At 26.7% G+C, this 1,830-nt stretch overlaps 1 protein-coding gene across 1 annotated transcript; it reads left to right on the top strand.

Moving 5' to 3' along the window:
- The first annotated feature begins 373 nt into the window (after positions 1-373).
- On the top strand, positions 374-1,217 carry LOC119674938 (wnt inhibitory factor 1-like). The gene is made up of 3 exons (XM_038086096.1): positions 374-804; positions 927-1,034; positions 1,097-1,217. Exons 1-3 carry the CDS (start codon positions 374-376, stop codon positions 1,215-1,217), a joined length of 660 nt encoding a protein of 219 aa, XP_037942024.1.
- Positions 1,218-1,830: the final 613 nt, after the last annotated feature.

Raw genomic sequence — 1,830 nt, 5'->3', positions numbered from 1 at the left:
AAGATATCATTTTAATTGTAAAAGAAAAATTTTTAAAAAATATTCAAAGTCATTCTCCCAATTTAAAACCCCTTACTCTATATACATTTTTTTCAAGAGTATATATAATTATTTAAGAGCATAAATAGGTAAATGATAATGAATAATTGTAACATTTCTTCATATTTTTAATTCCGAAGTGAACTTCATTCAGTGGATGCAAATTACTTAAGTAAATCACTTTCACTCTCGATACTTTAGTATTTGCTCTCACGTAGTAAATCTTAATCAAGTTAAAATATTAAATAATTTTTCTACAATTTTAGTTCATATTTGTAGGTCTTCGGATAAATAGGTTTTGTTAGAGAAGTGCTAAGAATATTAAGTGACAAATATGTCAGTCAGTAAATTTGATATAAAAAGTACACCTATTCAATCAATGTTATATGCACTTCTACTCAGAAGTGTAGTGTGGCCTAGTTTTATCGTATGCACTAGAGGGTTTCACCAAGAACCTCCACACCCACCGTGCTCGGACTATGAAATGCGTATTGTTAATACAAAGCACTGCGTCGCTCGGTGTCCAATACGTTGTAGGGATGGCATTAGAAGAATTTGCTATGAGGACAATGTGTGTGCGTGTGATGGTTTCTATTTCACTTCCTTTGAAAAGGGTCTAATTTGCGCTGCAGAATGTTTGCCGGGCTGTACAAATGCAGGCGGGTATTGTGCCGCACCCAATTTGTGTTTGTGTCGGAAGGGATTTTATTTCAATGAAGTCGCTAGACGATGTTGGCGAAGGATTATAAAGGATCGCTGTTTTGGGTAAGTTTATTTATTGTTAAAATAAATACTTTTTATTAACTATTAAGTATTTATTTGAGTTATGTTTAAATTAAGTTTATTTATTTATTATTTACTAGTAAGTAATTATATATAAATTTTAGACGCTGCCTTTATGGTAAATGTAGTTCCAGTGGAGAGTGCATATGCGCTCAAGGTTTCGCATATCGTCCTACAATTTTTGGTCAATTATGTGTACCTGTTTGTGCTCAGTAAGTTAGTAAAATATAAAACTTAAATAATTTTTTTTGAAAATAGTCTATTTTCCTTCCAGAGACTGTGGACCTACTGGGTATTGTCATCTACCAAATATATGTGCTTGCAGAAAGAAACATCACCATTATGAAGCGGATGGCTTGTGTCATAAAGATATAACCTATTTAGGAGAATTTTAAAACAATTTTTTTTATTTTAATATATAATTTTTTATTTTTTGTTAAAGAAGAATATATAAAAATAATAGATTTTAATATAATTTTACTTAAAACGATGTTACTTTTAACGTCTTATTTAATATATTTATTTAAAAGAAATCAATTTTTTTTTTAAATTTGAATTCAATTAAAAAAGATTTTAATTTAATTGTACTTAAAACCGATTTTACATTTGAAATAATTAATAATTTTTTTATTTTTATTTAAAATAATTAATTCAAATTAATTATTTTTCTTTAACTTAGTTAATTTAAAAATTAATTAATAATTTTATTGTCGTTATTCTGCAGTAGCAAAAAAATGCAATAAAACTGATTTTAATTAGAATCGTAGAAACAGATTATTAATTTTTATCTACATAATAGATTTTGAAATTTTATATGCAATTAAAAAATTAATTTTAATTAGAAATTTTTTGTGATATAACAAAAAATCTGTTTCAAGCAGAATAAAGAGTACTAGTGGGGAAATTTCTAAATCCAAACAAGTTTTATTTTTTAATTAAGTGAATTCTTAAGCTGATAAAACACCTGTTCCGGATATCGCTAAGTATTTATTATCAATGGTTTTTACA

Source organism: Teleopsis dalmanni, chromosome 2 (genome assembly GCF_002237135.1).
Source record: "Teleopsis dalmanni isolate 2A chromosome 2, ASM223713v2, whole genome shotgun sequence".
Classification (NCBI taxonomy): Eukaryota; Metazoa; Arthropoda; class Insecta; order Diptera; family Diopsidae; genus Teleopsis; species Teleopsis dalmanni.
The sequence above is the reverse complement of the archived record's forward strand: the minus strand, read 5'-3'. Positions and strand labels throughout refer to the sequence as shown.